Source organism: Pleurodeles waltl, chromosome 4_1 (genome assembly GCF_031143425.1).
Source record: "Pleurodeles waltl isolate 20211129_DDA chromosome 4_1, aPleWal1.hap1.20221129, whole genome shotgun sequence".
NCBI classification, from domain to species: Eukaryota; Metazoa; Chordata; class Amphibia; order Caudata; family Salamandridae; genus Pleurodeles; species Pleurodeles waltl.
Genome location: NC_090442.1, coordinates 660,048,140 through 660,065,551, shown reverse-complemented (window position 1 = coordinate 660,065,551; position 17,412 = coordinate 660,048,140). Strand labels below are relative to the sequence as shown.

Sequence of the window (17,412 nt, the reverse complement as noted above, 5' to 3'; positions counted from 1 at the left end):
TGAGTGTGAGACAGTATGTATGTGTATAATAAGTTATATAAGTTCGATAATGCTCTTTTTTTGGCTACTCTAACTGCAGATTCCTCACCTTGTGAAACTACCCAGGAACCAGATGCAATCTAGAAACTCCTATAATAGCTCCTGCATCCTAGGAAGTAGTGCTATCAGTGTTCATCATGACACTGTTCCACCCTGAGGCATGGCGATGGAGCATCACCCCGAGTACTTACATTAGTTTATTCATTCTTCTTTTCACACCCTCAGACAGAATGTGGCTGACATATAGAGAATATTGACAGTGTAAAAAAATATCTAGCTTAGAACCTTATTAACTCCCAAAAGTCCACTCCACAGAACAGGGAGGAGAGTGAAGCAGAAGGTGAGAAATCTGTAGTTAGAATATCCGTCAGAAAGATGGTTACCAATGGTAATTCAATTATTCCATTGATAAATGCCCCCAATTGCACATTCCTCACCTTGAGAATCAATACCAAAACAAGGACTCTTTGGAAAAAGTGGGTCAGAGGAATGGATTTCAAACTAGGATGTCCTACGGGCCAGATTGTGTAAAATAACCCTCCTTCCCTGTGAATTGATGCAGTAGTGCCTGATGGCTGTATGGACGGATGCCCACATTGTTACCAGGCAGATGCCCAAAACATGGACATCCCGAAAGCCTTTGTCCTGGGGGTATGGCCCATAAAACCTCAGGAGCTCCATGCATAATAGTTTAATGCAAAGAACAATCCATCAGGATCAGGGCGGTTTCTGAACCTTCATCCCTTTCTTTGTATTGATGATTCCATCTCAAAATCATCATCCACCCAATGCGGCCAAGCCCTATCAATGTAGAAACTAGGGCCCGCCAGGGAGAAGTGTAGTCTCTCCTCCTCCTAAAAGGGATGGGACGCAGAGAAAAATGTGGAAAGTGATGGATTTCACCACATGAAACGGTGACACCGCTTTCAGAAGAATGGACGAATAAGCCCTATGTACCAGCTTGCCAGGGGAGAAAGTATTGTACAGTGGCTAAACCGACAATGCCTGCACCTCGCTGACATGATGCACAGAAGCGATTGCAATGAGGAACATGGTCTTCAGAATGAAATACAACTATGCTCCAAGGCAGCACAATGAAGGAGGATTGTGGAAATAAGTGGGAAAGCACTTTAAAGAAATGCATCACAATAGGTCATTTGAATAAAAAGGGCAGATCAAGCAAACTAAGAAAGGCAGAACAGGCCACAAAGTATCCATAGCAGAGCCCACAGCAAAGCCTTGGTGGGCGAAAGATGGCATGGACAAAAGGACACCAGATCAGACTAAGTAGCTTGCAGAGAGCCAACCTGGTGACAAACTTGAATCAACAGTCCAACTAAATTGATTTCATGGAAGATGGAGAGCAGACAAAATTACATTGACCCTCTCAGACTTAAAATCAAAACCTCACAGCTGGCCATGCTCAAGCAATACATGAGGTGTAGATCGTTGAGGTGCAGGTCCAACACCCTGTCCTATTGTTGAAAATGCAGATACTATTGAAGAGCAAGCTGAAACAGCTGAGATGGTGTGGGTCAGCAGTTTGAAGTACCAGACACTCCTGTCCCAATCCAGGACCACCAGAAACATAATTGCTCAGTCCCACCCAACTTTCTTCAGATTCCACAGAATCAGCAGCTGAAATACATTCAGAAGCCTGCACTCACAATGAAGCTGCACGACGTCGCATACAAAGGCTCGAGGAGTCATCTTTAGAGCATAAAATGTGAAACATTGAGTGTTTTTGGAGGTAGCAAAAACATCTACTATGCCCTGAGCAAATTAACCCTCATCTCCGAGTGCATCAACTTGTGATCAGCAGGACTTCACCTTGTTCTCTTCCACACTGATGTTGACGACCCTACTAGGCGACTGACTGTCAGAGAGATCTTGTGACGATCCAGGTACTGCCATAGATTCATCACCTCCAGACAGCAGTGGTACCCATTCTGCCCTTCTTGCTGCAGTACCACATAGTAGTATTGTCAGAGTACCTTGATCAACCAGCAATTGAGGAAATTAAGAAATGCTCTGAATGCCAAGGGGATGGTGCACACCTTCCAGAGATTGTTGTGATGTTGCTGCTCCTTGGGAGACCAGAGGCCTCTGATCTTCACCTCATCAGGGTGAATCCAAACTTGCCCCCTCAACTTGAAATGGACTTATTCATTACCACGAGGGGTGAACGGCCTGCCTCACATTATATATGACAGCCGTGAATGCCATGGGCTGCCTCGTTGGAGGCTAACACGGTCAATAATCCATTCCCAATTCTGGTCCCACTGCAGATGAAGATTCCATTAAAGAGCCTGAGGCACCAGGGAGGATGAAGCACCAAAAAAGATACAAGATGCTTGGAGACCAGTAGACTCAGAACCTTCAATGCTGGGAAAGTAGTTCTCACCTGAGACAACAACAACTATCATAGCTAAAATGTCCTGGCAGTGGAACACCTTTATGCAATCATATCTGGAATGGACCCGATAATGTTAAGCCTCTGACATTTGACTCAGGTTTGGTGATAGAAAATATCAGAGTAGACAGTAACAACATCATTGTCTGCAGATGGTGCAAGTGTATCCCCAAAATAGGGCTGCTACCATTGATAAGACCTGAGTAATGACAAAGCGGTCCGACTTCTTCAAAGTGGAACGACTTTCTGGGAGTCTGCAGAAGCAGCACATGAAAGTACATGTCCCACACATCTAGGGACCCCATCCAGTTCTCAGGCTCGAAGGGCAACAGAAACAAAGCCAGCATCATCATTTTGGACTTCTTCTTGAGAAACAAGTTCAAGACTGAGATACAAAATTGTTCTGATACCCAAGTCATTTTTGGGCACCAAGATATATATATACATATCTATATAGGTGTAGTAACCCAGGCCTCTCGTTCCTCAGGGTATGATTATGGTTGCTTCTTCAGGCAAGCAACAGCATCACTTCTTGGGACAAAATAACATCACAATCTGTTGAAGTCAGAACAGTAGCTGGTGGGAAGGGAGGCGGGTTGAGTAAAAAAGGGGGAGGGAATAACTTTGCCAAACAGTCTGAAGGACCAATTGGTTTAATGTCATTAAATGTTAGTGGGATAGGTAATGCTGGAAGTGGACCCCAGCTGGCTGATGGAGTGGAAAGTTAAGGGGCTTGGCAGCAGCAGCGCCAAATAAAGAGATGGAGGATTTTGGATGGTGACCTCTTTCCCTTCCACTGCTCCACCCCTGAAGCTGCGTAAGGGCTGAATGGGTAGCAAAGGCCACCTATGACGACAAGCAAGGCTCCTCGAATAATAACCTCAGATTTTTTAATACCTTTGGTGGATCTGGCAGGCAGGGTAAGTAATCCCACAGACCATGCCGCAGGTCTACTGTCCTTGCACCATTCTAGAGCAGAGCGCAGGGCTCCAATAAAAGAAAAACGTTTAGCAACAGTGTCTATTTTCATTCTATCCAGTGAAGAAGTGGGCTTGGATCAGGCTGCTATAAAGGTGGCAGCTAAAGCTTCACTGAATCACAGCAAGGGAAAGGGCCACAGAATTTCTGTCAGAACAGTGGTCTTAGTCTCTAATGTGGGCAACTCCAATTCCAGTACCTTTGTGGCTCTGCATACGATCACAGCAAGAGAAGCACTTGCTTGAGAGTCTGCTGCTGGCCAAAGCATATAGTAGGGAAACTAGAGAAAAAAAGTGTGTGTGTGTGTGTGGGAGGCTCAAAACACATTTTCCCCATAAATTTTTCCATAGGGATTTTAAACAGTGATAGAACATAAACTACTGGATGGAATTACACCAAATTCGGCAGGAAGGTAAGTCCTGATTCAGAAAGTGGTTTTATTTATTTTTTGTTATCAGGTGATTCCGTTCATTAGTTTTTGAGAAATTAAGGGGAAAACGAATTGGTATATCTAAGGACGCAAAGGATTTGCGACCCCTAACGATCTTGTGCTGATATCTGATTGGCTGATAACACTTCCACAACAGAAGCTGTTTAAGTGTTGTCAGCCATCTTGGGACTTGGCTCGAGCTAAGTTTAAAATTTTTTTTTTTTTTTAATGTAAAAAAATCAAAAGGGGACAGGGTACTAACACCCTGACCCCTTTTGTTTTTTTGTAACCAACTCGTGCCCCAAGGTAACTAGAACTCACCCCCTTGCCATGCACTACTAATTAACCTACAAATTACAGCACGTGTGTGTGTGTTTAAAGTGCACACTACACTTAAATATCCACTCCATATGAGCAAACGCCATAATTCAGGGCTAAATTCATTATTTTTCTGATGCCAAAGTCAGGCCGTTAGAGCTTTGATGTACAGATTTGTCAAACATGGACTGACAAACAATGAAGTGTCGCTCCATGCTGAAGTAGAGTTCACCATTTCAGCCATCAGTCTATTCTACTAGGATGCCATGGAACGGTTTCAACACCTCTGGCAGCTACTCGAAGATTAGCTATTTGAAATACTAGACATGCTTTCTGTGGGTAAATATCTGATCTGTCAGCCCCCATGGGACAACACACACACTAGGGAGTGATCTTTAGTGCACAAATATCGGATACCCATCGCTCAGCTTTTATAAGGGACACCAATAGGCAGCTCAACACAACATCTGCACCAACACAAGCTAAATGTCTAAAAATAAATGTGTCAGACTGTCGTGAGATGCAAGGTACAGATACGTGTGTGTGATATTTCCTTCCTATTGCAAATTCTGCTACATTTCAGTGGTGGACGTGCCTGCAAGCACACCACTGAAATAAGATGTCATGTGCTGGGGCTGTGCAGACTTCTCATAAACGTCCCGCAATTCAGGGTAAAATAAGTTTATTCTGTAGTTTTTTTTCTGTTCACTTTTAATTTTTATTTGATGGTCAGATTACCACCGACAGCACTTCAAGGAAGTGTCTTGGTCCCCGCAAGGGCTAAATCACACCAATAGAAAGCAAAAAAATACTGTTACTGCAGACTGGCATTTTTGCAGCAGACAATCTGGCATTATTATGGCATACATGACTGGACTGAGATTATCTGTGGGATTTGAAGGAAAGCGTATGACTTAAATAAAGAAAGAATGTGAGCGCCACGCAGTACCTTGGTCCTCCTTCTGACAGCGCTTGTAAAGGACAAACTTGGCAGGATTGTCCACAACCAGGAACTTCTTCAGCAGGGCCTCGATGACTTCGCGAACCGTGTTGGTGCTGCTTATGTGCAGGACGTTCGTGCTGCCTTTGGGCAGGAAAAAGGCAGTCCCGTTATTGTTATTGGAGGCCGGGGCACCAGGCGTCATCCGGCTCCGCACGGTGATTGGTCTGCGTAGCTCCATCTGAACTTTAATAAAGCCAGTGTATATCCCATTGGAACCCTATAACAAAAGACTTCACATTGAACAGTTGTCCCGGCACTATCTTGTTTATTACACATACAATAACTGCTCTGATGAAATCTCAAGCAGGGATTTTACATCTGGCTGCAAATATACTCAGTTGACAAATAACATGGAACTTTTGTTAACAAGTTAATGTAAGACATCACAGCACCAGTACTTTTCTGTGAATGGAACATTACATTTGCACTTTTTCTATCCGATAGGTCACAAAAGAGTGCACCGCGCAGACTCTGAAACAGAAGGTAAAGAAGGGTGTAGACAGCAGCTGCAGGGACAGTATTTATGGCTTGTAAACAGTACTCTGGAGCCCATGGCCTACAAACTTACCCAAGAGTAGTGGCTTATATTGCTATACAAAGCTGAGCATTTATGTAAAGTAGGAGGACCAATGGGCCCTTGCTGCCGATTTCTGACATACTGCCACGCCGTAGACCAAGTTGCTGACCGCTGTTATATAATAAGTGATGTGGCCATCTTGTAAAAACTTATTAAAATTATCAAATGTCTCTTGGCCAAAGTATTAATAAAAGCACAGATTCTTATCACTGAGTTACACAAACACCTAACCTAAATCCCTTAAAAATGTAGCTGGGCCCCTCCATTCTCACCACAGGCTACTCCTCCACGGGAGCGCTTCAATGACAGTCCCGCCTCAGCATCAAACTGTACCATTAGAAGGATCTCAAAGGTAGGCGTGAACTCACTCAAGAAGGGAGTGATTTAATGTTGGTAAGAGACGGAGAAAGACAGAACTGGAGTAATGAAGATGATCAGTAAGTAATTCTGCCAACACCTCCTCAGCTCGTGCCTTACTAAGTGAATATACAAAAGGGGCAAGCCCTTGATCCTTGGAACACTACAGGTAGATGTACTACCTCCCTTGGTGGGGGCACTTATGGAGGTACAGTGCATGGAAAAATGAGGACAAGTGGCAGACTACCTGGCCTGGGTAGGCAAACAGATCTCGTGTGAGGAATGGGATGACGAATCAACAAATTACAGGAAATAATGAACTAAACTATGAAAAAGTGAGAGGGATGGAATGCTAAAAGAGATAAGAACAATTAATTGAACACACCCCTCAGTAGTGCCAATAAAAACACGGGCATTCATTTATTTGCACTTGTATGCAGCACATACCAGATCAGGGGTGGTGAAAATGATTTACAAGAACATTTTATAAAGATGTTTTTAGGGACCTTTAGTGCCACTCATTTTCCCAGCCTTGAAAATCACATTATTCCCTGGACTAGGAAAAAAAGGTCAAACAAGAATAACTATTTTTGCAATGATGACGGATTTTAGATTTTTTTTTAATTTCTTTTTTAAACATTACTAAAAACATGTCCAAGCTGACTGCGCACACCAAAAGCACATGCATAAGCTTACCAAGGTCATCCGCAGTTTGTCTGTCACGCTGGAGTTGTACTTGTCGATCTTCTCCTTGATTTCTTCCTTTGTAAGACGAGGATGGACTTCTTTCTCGGTGTCCTGGAAGAGAAACAGGGGCGGCAGGTTTCAGAAGAGGTCCACACGTCAGTGCTTATGGGTTTACGAGCTGATGTAGGGGGAAAGCAAGGAGTACGCTAGCGTAGCTGACCCTAACATGGCCCCGGATTGTTTGTGGACAAGGCCTGGAGTATCAGGGGATCAGATACACCACTGCTGCCAAGAAGTCAGTTAATCAGTTGCCAAAGAGAGGATCAACTTTCCCTGTTTTTTATGGCGAGAATAAAAGTGTTGGAAGTGCGGTAACCTCACCCTCCTCCTGTATATCTTTGAGCTTACCAAGAACACCCGGATGCGGAAATGGTGGCCGAGGTTGTTCAACCCACTCAAGTGAATTAGGCTGAAGGGTCACAGCAGGTAAACAGCCATGCTATATTCCTCCAAATATGGTCGACATGAAGATCACCAAGGAGCTATTCTTTATCAAATATGGGCTTGTAAGGGGCAACGGGGGTGTACAAGGAGTATTTTAAAGTTATTGTACAAAGGAGCGGGTGCCAGTGAGCCTTTTACAGATGGAGGGTCAAATGCCATCACCAGGGTGGAAGTGATTTTAAAAGTATCAGAGGCTTCAGATCACCCCACCCTCTCTCCATATGCACCCAACGGAGGCATTATCTCGCAATAAGTGTTTGCGCAAAACTTGCAAGGATATTGAGAGCACTCGAGCGGCGGTTCTGAATGTATTTAAAGAGCAGGTGTACCCATGTAACAAATTAACAAATGAATTCGGAACCTACGTTTTGTTTGCAAAACGAGACTCCTAATGTTCCGAATGTCCTAATGTTCAAGTATTCAAACCAGGCTAAATCGAGTTGCTGAAGTTATAAAAACCTCTCGGCAAATTTTAACAAATGACCGTATAGTTCTACGCTATTGTCTACTACACATGTTGTGTCCACCACTGCGCCTAGAACGCATAGAAGGCAGTTTATTTATTGCTTGTATAGCGTCACACTAAGATCACCCCATAGTACTGCAGGGACAGGACAGATGACGGAGGGGGGGGGCTGACACCGAAGGGTCAACACTGTGGGGACCCTGTGCAAGGGCAAAAACACCTTCAACCGAATCCACAGAAGTATTCAACTTTACAGTGCACACTCTGATGTTCTTAAAAATGCGAAGTGGTTCAAGGAGGAGGATTCTTTTTTTAATGCAACTTCTTTACCAATACAGAGCCACCTTAAAACTGTGTCCTCACTACTGGAGAACATCCAAAGAAGCACTTCATTTCACTGCACGTCACTGCAGCGAGGAGAGTTTGTGTTATAAATATCCTCTGCTTTTTCCCTAGCCGCACGAACCCCATATATGGTAGAAAGCAGTTTGTAACTTTGGTGACTGAAGACTTCGTTCAGCAGGTTAAGGAGCGGCAGAGACAAGTTTAAATGCCTTGTGCACATTCAGCATAGGAACAAACACAGACCCTCATCATTCATAGTTTTAGTTTTGTGAAACATATATCAAGTATTCAAACTCGGGAAGTGCGGGAGTTCTACTAATGACAATATAGTGGCAGAGAGTTTACAACAGCTGGTATAGCCCCCAACAGTGCAATACTCTTCCCAGTTTAATTAAAAAATTATTCCCGCTCTGGGCTGCTAGGTTGTGCTGATATTTACACTGTACTAGCAGTCTAGGCCCCCTACCGTCGCACAGGTCTTTATCTCAAGACTGTGGGACAGGTGTGACCTCAGCTGTGACCTGCAATGCTACAGTACCAGCCTGCTTCCATTTCTGCAAAGTCTCTCCAGATACATGAACATACCATCAGAGACCTGGCAAGGAGTCATCATGCACGTAGAGGTAGCGACTCGGACTCATTCAAGTGAACTGCAAAAGGTACAACACCGAAGAATACCTCTAACTACAAGAGCTTGCCGACGATATACATATCTCTGCGACAAGGGGAGAGAAGAAGAAAAAAAAAATAATAAAAAAAAATAAATAAAAGAAGGGGACAAAACCATTAGGTCTGCCTTTTCACAACTGAAAATAATTGTGTCTGAAAAGAATGTAAGTGATCATTGTAAAAAGTTTGTTAAATTGCACTTGTGAAAAGGATACTGGCCTTTGTTGGTTGTCTCTGCATAGCAGGCAAGGGGTTACTATCTCAATGCCAGGCCAGATGGAGAGAACATACATTTTCCAAGTGCCTTAATTTTCTAGGAATCCCTATCCAAGAAGTGGTGGTTCACCTTCCTAATTGGAGCCTTAACTATCTGGCTCTCTGGGGTAGCGTGTTTAGTGAGAAAATTAGAGTTGTCAGGACCTAGTGTATGATGCCTGGCCACCTGCCTAGTCAACAGTGGGCAAGAACATGGTCTTGAGCAAGTGTTCAATGAAGTCACCAGTGAGGACCTTGTTAACGGGAAGCAAGGTCTCAGATATAGCAGGCTGCAAAGTCTACACAAGGACAATAGTCTTGGTCTGAGAAGGAAGTTGCAATTCCAGGGCTTTGGCTGCCTGTCAGACACTATTGCAAATGATGGACTCTCTTCTGTTGGTGGTCCAAGTTGAGGGCCCAATCCCGCATCGAGGGAGGTATCAAGCTCACTGGCCTGTTGAAAGTCTATGAAAAAATGGTCACCATAGTGCGGGGGATCCCAAACTTCCTCACTTAGAAAATCACCCTCTGATGGCGTCCCTTGTTCAGAGTCCGAGCCAATGGAGTCCGGCTGTGTGATGACTGGCTGCACTATAGTAGTTTCACAGTGAGACATCAGTCGAGATTGAAGTGAAGTCAGTTCAGGGTCAGAAATTGGAATCGGCATCGAACTGTCTTACAGCACTGGTGGTATTGGTACCCGCAATGAAGAGTGACAACCTCACACAGATCCAGGAGAAGGCATGGGATCCGGAAAGGTTCCTTCCTAAGGGATGAGATGACACCAGGGACAGACTTGACAGTGGGAACCCAACTAGAAGCCCAGAAGCCCATGCGTTTCCTTTGGGCCCAAAGGAACGCCAGAGGAATGCGTAAGTGTGAAAAAAACCTGAAGAGTTACCTCTTTAAAAGCTCCAATCTGCTGTGGCATCGCAGATGGCCTGGGAAACTAGAGGTGCAATGAGATCAGTTGGGGAATCTGCTCCAGGACTGGGGACTCCCAGGGAGACAGGCTGAGATTCTCCAGTGTTCTGAGAACAAACACTACAGAGACACCTCATGCAAATCTGTGACCAACATCTGTTTTCAGAGATGGTCTGAAAGGAACTGAAGTTAGCACAAGGGGTGACGCTTATATGTGGCACCAGTCACTTCCAGGTCATTAGAGAACCAGCATAAGGCAACTTGGCACCACCTAGCAGCACGCATGAATATTGCATTGAAATATTTCCAGACATAGGGGGTCATTCTAACTGACAGGCGGCGGAGGCTGCCCCCCAGAGTTCCCCCCTCCAGAACACCGCTCCGCGGTCATAAGACCGCTGCGGTGATTCTGGGTTTCCCACTGGGCTGGCGGGCGACCGCCAAAAGGCCGCCCGCCAGCCCAGTGGGAAACACCCCTCCATGAGGATGCCGGCTCCGAATGGAGCCGGCGGAGTGGAAGATGTGCGACGGGTGCAGTTGCACCTGTCGCGAATTTCAGTGTCTGCTCAGCAGACACTGAAATTCTTTGTGGGGCCCCCAGGGGCCCCACGACACCCCATACCGCCATCCTGTTCCTGGCGGGCGACCCGCCAGGAACAGGATGGCGGTATGGGGTGTCAGAATCCCCATGGCGGAGCAGCAAGCTGCGCCGCCATGGAGGATATTGCAGGACAGCGGAAAACCGGCGGGAGACCGCCGGGTTTCCTGTTCTGACCGCGGCTGAACCGCCGTGGTCAGGATGTCCTGAGGAGCACCGCCAGCCTGTTGCGGTGCTCCCGCCCACCCTGGCCCCGGCGGTCACGTCAGAATCAGGCCCATAGTCTGGTCCATGGGGAGTACTCTAGCGTGAGGAATCACCAGTTAGAACTATCCATCACAATTAAGATTCAATTGGATGTCATACCTTTGGAACAAATGCAGTCACAAATGTATTCAGGAGCCATCCCTTGTATAGTCTATTCAGCAGGCCCCACACTTCGATTACACTGTGGCGCCTCATTCCTGGATTTCCTTTACAATCCCCCAACTAACACCATTTCCAACGTACTTACAACTTTAAAAAAAAAAGTCAATACATATTCATTTCTACTCAGCCTTGGTGGCTTTAGCCACACATTTCCAATACAACTGGAACTCCCTCCTAAAACTTGTTATTTACTGCCCCAAGTCTATCTTTCCTCCTCAAGGAACTGGCACTTCCCATCCAGCCCTCTCATCTAAGTTTATGAAATGCCCTACTCGCAAAAACAACCACGACGTCCCCTCAATTTGCTTCTCAAATAACGACACTGAGTTTATTAATGACGTACTCACAGGGAGGGTGCGATGACACTGAAGTTAGAGCGCTACCAACTAGTGCAGACAATACATGCCAGACCACAACAAGCATCTAGAGAGCCAATCACACGATGGCTCAGACTGAGCTGGAGCGCTCCCTCCGCTGGCGCACCACGAGCGACCGAATGCTTCTATATAGCGCACCTTTCCATGATTGGGTGTCTCTAGATGCACGTGATCCTGGATGTCTACTTTCATATTCGGCTGCCAATCCTCCCACGTGGAATAAACTTGTATTTGGATCACAAAAAGAGCACTTGGTTTCAATTAGTTGTTTTTTTAAAAACTGAAATAAGTTGTATTGTTGCCAGCGGCAAATTATCGAGATTTATAACCTACGCCTTTAATCAGTAATTAGCAAAGCAGCTTTCTCAGTACTTCAAAGGCGGCGGTAAATCAAAGTCACATCACTCCCTGACTGAAAGCCTGGCAGCCCTCACTAGGGTGTCCTGCTTGAGCGTGCACCTGCTTAGCCCACTGCCAAGCTATAGAGACTTTAGCAACAAAAAAAAAAAACAAAAAAAAAAACACAATGCCACCTTAAAACAGTCTATGGACTAAATATGTCAGAAGCACGCTGGTTCTGCTCCATGACTCACTTCATGGCTCTATCAGATGCATCGACGGACACCTAATGGTATGTCATTCGCATTAACTACCATCATTATGGCACTGTCGCACATTCTCTCGGGTGCACTCATCAATGCTGACCTTTGCGTGCCATCAACTCAAAAGGACTTTTGTTGGTGTAAGGTTAGTAAACAGTTGAATATTTATACCTGTTTTTTGTACACTGCATTCAATCTTGAGAGCTCTTCGTAGTGTCTAATGTTTATGGGTGGGTGTGCTGAAGGGCTGTTCTGATTGGTTGTCCATTGCCTGAGTACAATGCTCACAGCTCAGGGCTCAGTATTGGTGGATGCCGTTTACAGAGATCCAGGATGGCATGTTGGCTCCTGCGTTTGGTCAGTCTGTAGATACATCCCTTCACCCTACAATGGAGCAGTCGAGAGGTAGCTAAGATTAGACAGGCCCAGAGCAGTAACACCGCCATCCTTCTCGCTATACTAGTTTACAGTTGGTGCTACTACCACTACCCAGTGGCCTCTGAATCAGTGAGCAGCTGCCCAGGTAAATGTCCAGAACACATCCCAGAGCTGTTAATTTGAGTCCAGCTAAATCCCTGCTATTCGGCTGACACAAATTTTCAACTGAACAGGCTGAAGCTCTCTCTCCGTTTGCCTCTCTCAATTTTCACTTCATTTTTGGTTTTACAAGCACGGATTGTTTTGATTTTTGTTGCAAACGCCCCAGGACTATGTTCAATTGAAATAGGCTTGGACTAGGCAGCACTGAAATCCTTACCTACATTTTTGCAGAGTAAACTAAATTACTTTTAGACCAAAGAGAATGGTGAAACACCTACGAGTGTGGACATAATAACTTTGAGTAGTTCCATTTGTGCCACTGAAATGTTTTCCCCTTCCTAACTGCAGAATGTTAAATGGTCCGGAAAGAATGACGTTACACTGAGTCCTCTGGTCTGCATCTGCTTCTCTCCTGCAAACTAGCTGCTGAATATCCAGCACCCTGCTACAATGCAGCCTACTGAGACAGGTGATCCTCTTTGGAGGTAGTGGGTCAGTTCTACCCCTGAGCACGCCGCCACAGGGTTCTGGAGCTTTCACTGCGCTGTATGTAGTGGGGCACACTGCTCCGAGAGGATTCACATAATGTCACTGCTTCCCGGTCCCTCATGGCCAGCATGTGGGCTCCACAGTGCTTCATTTGTTAAAGAGTGAATGCCGGTGCCCAAAGCACTGCTAAGAAGCCCTCGGCAAGCACTAGTATATGTCAGCGCACTGAAGCCCAAGACTGCGAGTGTCAATCCACCTTGTGGGTCTTTAATCCAGTACCAGACACTCCATGCCCCTTTATCTTGCTCTTCAAGGATCCCCTTGTCTCCCTTTGTGACGGTTTCCCCACCTTTCCACTCCTCCTTTCCGCTTTGTATTTTTCCCCTCTCTCGGTTAATGCCCGATGGGGGAAAATATATGCCAGTCCCCAAAAATGAGTGCAGGTGACACCCACTGCCTCAAATTAAGCACTGGGCTCCAATAAAGCCAGGTATGGGGAGAAGCCTGCTCTTCTTTGCCCAGTCCTGGGTACAACTGTAGCAAGCTTTCTGCTGCATCCAGCATTTTGCCAGAAGCTATAATCACCACTAGCTGGGGGACTACATTTCGTAGATCCAGCGGATGCGCTCCGGGTATCTCAGTGCCCTTAAATCCCCAGATGCACATTGTTACGAGTCTGAAATGCAACAAACTTGAGCTACAAGCGGGAGGAGAGGAAATTTCAAGCAATGCAATTCGAGCACGAAAGTCACAGGCCACAAACATAATGGCTACCATTCTGCATCCCTAGCGAGCCCCAAAAACGAAGAAGCAAAGCAAGAATTGAAAACGATCCAGAACTAATATAATATAAAAACAAAAAGTGCAATATTAGAAAAGGGGGAGTATGACATGAAATTGAATATTGTCCGTTTAGTGTTGAAGTGCATGAAAAAGTTATGAACTCTAATGGGCTGGACACGGGGTTGAGGGGCAATGAAAACTTGAACTATCAGACTCTCTATACACCTTCATGGATGAATTCTTAAGGCCCTGTAAGCCCTTCCGCTGCCTGACACTGGTGCCCAAAAACTACACAAATAGATGCCCTCTTGTTTGCACGCGGGCAGATGTACGCCGCCTTGAGTGAGCAAATCACCATGGTTCTTTTTCACCTTTCCAAACACTGTTCGATATTAATGAGGGGAGCTGCACATTTCACAAGGGGTACGGCTTGCCATATAGCTCATTCTGTGAAAGCGACGTACCAGGAATAGAAAGGGGTCTTTTATGTAGCCATTTTTATCTTCAGCTATGGAGGCAAGCTGCAATTGTGCACTTGGCAGCCGCACCGTCACGGTCCTGGCTGACAGCCACTCTCTCTGGCCACGTTCCTGCAAACGTCAGAATGTCAAATGAAATGGTTTGGCCATACTCTGGAAGCAGCAGGCCCCATGCTGGCAAAGTATAAATCCAAAAGTAACAATGCCTTGGCGCTCATCCCTCTGTGTGGACAAAAACATTTTGTCCAAAGGCGAGTAATGTTTTGCACAGGCTGGCGCCCATAGAACCTTGATGGTGTGTGCGTGTTGGAATGGAGACATTAGTCCGGGGACTCCAGCATCTTCCACATAGGGAGTTTAGAAGAAAGTCAGCCTGCACCTCTGCTCGTTTCGCTCATCAGCCTCATCCACGCAAAGCCAGACACCGTTACTCTGTCCACCACGGGTGAGGGCCCGTAGACTGAGCACAAAATTATTTGAACTCCACTGACTTCAAGACTTTCAAAGAGTTTCAGGGGTATCTAACCACTGCATGTTAATGTTCTTTGTGTAACAAAGTTTCAATAGCCGATATCTGGCTTTTTAAGGATTTATCAGATGAAGTCACTATGCACATCCGAAAAGACCCCTTCCCAACATAAGGCATCTGATCCCACAAGTCATGAAACCCTACCTTTCTAAAAGCTAAGCCTTGATGAATACATAATTGTGTTTCTAACATGTCTGCACCATTCTCTACCAGACAGAAGTGCTTTATACTGAGGCAGAAGACCTTGGGGCACATCACTCTTTCCCTTCAACTTAAACATGGGACATGTTGGCCAAGACTACTCTTCAAGAATTCTGCAGGCGATCTGGTTGACATAAGGTGTCAGGGGAACTGGCTTAGACCCTGACTGACAGTACATCTGCCCTTTCAACTCACCATTACCCAAGGACGCCGCAGGCTCAGTGTGGACAACTGAACATACGTAAACTGTTTGCTTGAAAACTTGGGGCCATCATCCCATAAAAAGCAGCAACACACGCCTAAACCTTCCACTGCTCCATCTCATGTTGCAAGGATGAATCAAAAGAGAAAAAAGACTGGCACTTCTGTTGAGCAGTACAGACGCAAGGAGAGAGGGGAGGTCCTCTGAGGCCTTGAGATCGGTAGACAGGAGCAAGAATCCTCAGGGCTGGAAGACCCAAGCCAACTGCAGTCAGGAGTCTGCCTCCATTTTCACAGGAACACGATCAACAGACAAGGAGAGCTTTACTGAGGATAATGGCGCTCGGGGTGGGGTGGTCGACTTCCTCTTCCATCGTCCTCCAGCGGCGGCAAAGATGGATGCCATGCTTACACTGCCATTCGGATCATCAGCCATGAAAGGTCTATTGGTTGTGCTCAAAAGGAAACTGCACATCAACCACTCCCAGCCAAGCACGGACTTCTTCCCTTGAGAACTAAAGAGACCTGATCAGAGTACACCAAACTGCTCTCTTTCATGAGCAATCTATGAAGGGTGGCGCAGAGGAATGTACTCTAGTCCACCCTACTCTGAGCCAGGGATCTGTGAAACTTAGCCCCGCTCCTGCATTATTCCTGGACGGTACAATGGTGGACGTTATTATATTATTATCTTTAAACTAGAGTAAAGGATAAAGGATGTCTGCGCGGCACATACTCGCAGTATTTAAGATCCCCAATTTTATCAGGCAAAGGAATTGAAACAGTCTAGCAAAAAAGCGGTACATAAACTATACTTTTACTGCATGGTAAACTTTTAAAACAAGTCTTTGGTGTGCACATCAAAGTTCAACACTTCCTTCACCTCCCCAAGCCGGGGTTTGAACACAGGAAAGGCAAATTAAAAGGCACTGGTTGCTGTTCCCGTGCCTTTCCCTCAGCCAACAAAAGTTAGTCCCAGCCAGGAAGCTGCCACCTGGAGCCGGGCAGGACTTGAAAGGGAAGCTCTGCTGATTAGGGGCCTGTGCTCGGCTCGAGGAGGAAGCCTGCTGCTTTACCAGCAGCACTGATGTTGTTTATCAGACCGGAAGAGAGTAACACGCTGCGGGCAGACCTGAAGAAGCCAGGGAGGGACCAGGCAGGGTGCTATCGGAGATAGTGCGTAGGTAGACACGGTTCCCCTCACAGGGGCGAGCGAGATCTCGGACTGGAACAAAGAAGTCTGCTTATCTCAGCAAAGACTTAAAAAATGACTTTTCTTAAAGTATACCCAACCACGCTTCACTGTGGGTTGCGCCGTGATAAAGCAAGGGATGTTTACCTTCGGTCCACCAAGGCCTTGTGCAGTTGTCCTGGGTCCAGGCCAGGACCTCTGGTCCCACAAGGCAGTGTAGTGCGGGAGCAGGTGATATACTGGCCCAGCAGCGCACCCCAACAGCCGCGCTACTGCTCGACATCTGGAACCCCGCCACAGGCTGAGGGGCCAGGAGCCCAGGGCTGCCGAGCTGAGGTGGCGCAGCGGTGACGGGGTAGTGGGAAGGCCACGCTGTTGGAAGTGCCGTCCATCCTGAAGCCGAACTCGCGCAAGACTCGTTCATTCACATGACTCTGGTGCTGGGCTCCTGGTTTTACGTAGGAGTAGATTTAGCGTATGGGCTTTATCACATAAGTATATAAAAAGGGGACGGGGCGCGCAACAGGTGCCTCCAAAACCAAGCAGCCAGCAAGTCTGTCCCTGGTACATTAAATGCTGCTTTCGGTGTCAAACCCCGGCGGTGGCGACACTGAGAAGTCCAAATACAACATGAAGCCCTTGTCGGCTGATGAGCTGCAGTGTTAGCAATGAGTTAGTAGAGTAATCCAGCGTCTATGGTAACACCTCGCTGTTAGGTGGCCTCATGTCTGTTTCAAGTGTTGGGCTGCCTCAGACGATGGCATACCTGGCCTTTTCCAGGTACGGTTTCTGGCTTTTCCTCAAGGGTGAGGTAGGAAATCTCTCTTCCATTTTTGCCATAAGTCTCCCTATTTGATGCAGGATATTGGATAATCAATACTGGGGATCAAAATGTGACCCAGAATTAGGAGCACCATAAAAATGTGAATTTCAGCATGCCCTTTTCATTTGACTCCGAAAAGACACGCCAACCTCATCGGCGAAAAGGCACTGTCTTCTGGTATAGAACCATAGTAGCTCAAAAGAC

General features: G+C 46.2%; 1 protein-coding gene across 6 annotated transcripts in view; it reads right to left on the bottom strand.

The window, feature by feature from the left end:
• RASSF3 (Ras association domain family member 3) overlaps positions 1-17,412 on the bottom strand; it is a 462,665-nt gene that overhangs the window by 15,077 nt on the left and 430,176 nt on the right. For all 6 annotated transcript variants that reach the window (XM_069229128.1, XM_069229130.1, XM_069229131.1 and 3 more), the window contains 2 exons: positions 6,812-6,913; positions 5,128-5,398 (listed from right to left, as the gene is read on the bottom strand). In XM_069229128.1, the coding sequence (XP_069085229.1) occupies positions 5,128-5,398; positions 6,812-6,913 (373 nt within the window). The remainder of the gene's footprint in view (positions 1-5,127; positions 5,399-6,811; positions 6,914-17,412) is intronic.